Source organism: Egretta garzetta, unplaced genomic scaffold (assembly GCF_000687185.1).
Source record: "Egretta garzetta isolate BGI_Z169 unplaced genomic scaffold, ASM68718v1 scaffold640, whole genome shotgun sequence".
NCBI classification, from domain to species: Eukaryota; Metazoa; Chordata; class Aves; order Pelecaniformes; family Ardeidae; genus Egretta; species Egretta garzetta.
In genome coordinates, this window is record NW_009258264.1 from 1,170,808 (window position 1) to 1,174,251 (window position 3,444).

At 53.0% G+C, this 3,444-nt stretch overlaps 1 protein-coding gene across 1 annotated transcript in view; it reads left to right on the forward strand.

The window, feature by feature from the left end:
* Positions 1-3,408, forward strand: part of LOC118453256 (complement receptor type 2-like) — a 4,683-nt gene extending 1,275 nt beyond the window's left edge. Inside the window, exons 2-5 of the mRNA XM_035903213.1 lie at positions 1,020-1,202; positions 1,670-1,849; positions 2,328-2,510; positions 3,071-3,408. Of these exons, the coding sequence (XP_035759106.1) occupies positions 1,020-1,202; positions 1,670-1,849; positions 2,328-2,510; positions 3,071-3,408 (884 nt within the window). The remainder of the gene's footprint in view (positions 1-1,019; positions 1,203-1,669; positions 1,850-2,327; positions 2,511-3,070) is intronic.
* Positions 3,409-3,444: the final 36 nt, after the last annotated feature.

The following is a 3,444-nucleotide window of genomic DNA, read 5'->3' on the forward strand; positions in this document are numbered from 1 at the left end:
TTTTTTTCTTTCCCCCCCTTTTTTTTCCTTCCCCCCCCCTTTTTTTTCTTTCCCCCCCTTTTTTTTCTTTCCCCCTTTTTTTTTCTTTCCCCCTTTTTTTTCTTTCCCCCTTTTTTTTTCTTCCCCCCTTTTTTTTCTTTCCCCCTTTTTTTTCTTTCCCCCTTTTTTTTCTTTCCCCCTTTTTTCTTTTCCCTTAAATTCACTGTGCTTCTCAGTTCAGTTTCCAAACCCAAGCATTACCAACAGGGTGCTGATACCCAAGCTGGGGCCTGGGGAAGGCACGTACAAGCACAGGGATGTGCTTTTTGTGGGTGTTGGTATCACAGGCAGCATCGCCAGCGCTGGCCTGGCACGGTGCAGGTGTGACGGGGTCTGGGATGCTGCCGTACCAGGGCGTGAACCAGGTATGATTTTAACAGAGACAGACTGTCCTGGTGCCCTGCCAGCATCTACGGCACGAGGAAATCCCAGGTGTAGCTGCCTTTAGTTTAGTTTTCTCTGTTATTACAGTTTGTGGCCAGCCCCAAAATATTTCTCATGGGAGATATGGTAGCAGGAAAAAGTTTTCTGTTGGGATATCAGTGATGTACCTGTGTGAGGGAGGGTCCGCAGCTGTGGGAGAGCCTCTCCTTTGCTGTAAAGCCGGAGGTGGGGTGCTGGCACCCTGGAGTCACCCCAGCCCTGGGGGCACAGAGGGGTCATACTGCAGCCCGCGAGAGCACGTGCTCTTAGGAGCCATAGAATCACAGAATCGTTTAGGTAGGAAAAGACCTTTAAAATCATCAAGTCCAACCATTAGGAAGGGGCAGAAATAGCGTTTGATCATGTGCAATGGCAACGCTACGCGTGTGGAGTCCTTCTGATGATGGCTGCTCAACCCCCAGTCTCTCTGCCTCAGTTGCTGCATTTGTTAAACTGGTTCATCTCCTACTTAACCAGAGGGAGTTGCAGGGACCATCGGTCACCGTAGCTGTATTCAGTAACACCCTGAAAAGCCCTCTTTGTTTGGCGATCCACAGAGGTTCAGTGTCCCGTCCCAGATATCACACACGGGCAGCTGAAACCTGCACAGAACTTCACCTCCGGCAGCACGGCCGTGCTCGAGTGCGATGCCGGCTACATCCCCGTGGGTGGCACCACCACCACCATGCGATGCCTGGGCAGCGGCAGATGGTATCCGCGGGTGCCTGCCTGCACCTTAGGTAGGCACAGATCTCTTTTTCTCCTTGCTTTGTCTCCCACGTGGAATTGCCTCCTGTATTTCACCAGCAGGAGGTGCAGCGTTGGCCGGTTGGAGGGTGGGCCCCACGGTGAGCTGCACTGCCTGGCGTTTGGGTGCCAGGATTCCCCTCTGCTCCTTCATCAGCCTGGGATATCACGGCAGGACTGTCCTGCCTTATGGTGGGCATACCCAGTGAGATGCAAAGTGTACGAGAATAAAGGCTCTCGTTAGATTCGCATCATTTGGTGAATTTGTCACAATTATTTTTTCTCCATTTCAGTTCACCCCCATACCCCTCGGGGTTGCTGCTGTCCCTTGCTTCTTTCTGGGGTCTCTACCCTTGCCTAAGAGGCAGGCTGGGTTCCCCAGAAGGCAGGGTCCCCAGTGGGTCTGTGGGGAAGATCCCCCAGCTCTGAGGGTCCGTGTTGTCCCCTGCTCTGGCACCAGGTCACTGTCCCTACCCTCCTGCCATCGACTACGCAGACCGAAACCCTCAGCGTGAGTTTCCAGTTGGGACAAACGTGATCTACTCCTGCAGATCCGGATACACTTTGCTTCCTGAAGTCTCTCCCATAGCGACTTGCCTGAAAAATTTCACATGGTCCGTAAGCCCAAAGCTTTGCCAGAGTAAGTATGCCATTCCCTTCACTTTGCCAACAAAACATCAATTTATTGGTGTGGAAATAACATCGTTTTCAAAATACGCGCTAGTGGTGCTGCGCCGTAAGGACTTTATTGAGCAGTGCTTTGGCTCTCCCTATTGATAATTTTGCTGCTCAAAGGGTAGCGTGGCCAAAAGGAAATAGCTGCAACTCGCGCTGATTATTTAGCTGTGCTGGTGATGTGGCTGGTAACGCGTCATCCCTTCCGCACAACTGATAACTAATCACAGCACCTTCCAAGGGAAAAGGGTTGTTATCGAATAACTTCCATCCCTGAGCATGCCAGGTCTGGTCAGAGACGTCTGGCAGCGGTAACAGGCTGTCGGAGAGGTTCTCTGGGTCAGCAAGCCACCACCGTGGGAAAACACCCCCGTGCAAACACCTCCTGCTCTCCCCTCCTGACCCAAACCATGGAAGCTCTTTCTGATGCTGGTGTTCCTCAGGGGTGCAGTGTCCCAGCCCAGCTATCCCCCATGGGAGAGAGATCAGCCCCAGGAAAGCCGAATACACCTTTGGGCAGCAGGTGGAATTTCAGTGTGACCTTGGCTACGTGCTGAGGGGCAACCAGAGGATCCAGTGCTCATCTGATGGGACGTGGAGGCCCCCCGTGCCATACTGCGACAAGGGTGAGCGTGTGCGGGGCGAGCGCGGCGGGCGCTGGGACCTGCATCTCTGCAGCGGGTAGGAAGAGCAGTGAGAAAATCACGTAACCTGAACATCACTTCTTGGAGAGGGTGGTGTTAGGAGAAGGGGTCCAGGCCACAGGATTAGATGGCTTTGATGTTCTCATTTTCTATCAAAACTGTAATTCATGAAATCTGTTGAGTAACGGGACTTGCAGCCATTTCCCAGAGGACTGATCAGGGGGTTTGTGATACTTGCAATTCCCTGGCCCCAGTTATGAGCAGGATCATTCCTCGTGGAAAAGAGAATGGAATAAAGGAAGGTCAGATGAAGGGGAGGGGATAGGGTGCTGGGGCCGTGCCGGGGTGCTCAGCTGGGTCAGTCTGGGAGTGCTGGCAGAGCCAGGGCCAAGCCTGGCAAGAAGCAAGGAGGACTTTGAGGAGAGCAACCTTAAGTATAAATATTGAGAACTGGCTGCTTCTGTTACTTCCCTGCACTTCTCTGTCTCCCTGACCAAATGAAGAAAACCTTAATTTTTCCTTTCTGTATTCTGCTCTCCCAGTTTGTGGTCCTCCTCCAAAAATCGCCAATGGGCAGTACTCTGGCTTGAAAACAGAGCAGTTCCCCTACGGCTTAGAAGTAAAGTACAGCTGCGTGGAGGGTCTGTCCCTCATTGGGGATGAATCCATCTACTGCACCTCCAACGATGGGGTGAACCTGGCCTGGAGCGGACCGGCCCCGCAGTGCAGGGGTGAGTCGTTCCTCCTGTACGGGATCAGACTGAAGCCAGACCTGGGTGCTGTATTGGTGCTCAGCACAACGGGATCAGTGGAGCTGCCAGGAGATCCCGCTTCCTTTGCAGGCTGCTTCACAGGCTACACAGCTCCGGACTGGGGATGACCCATGTGGAAATAGGAGGCTCTGGTTCTACCTTGA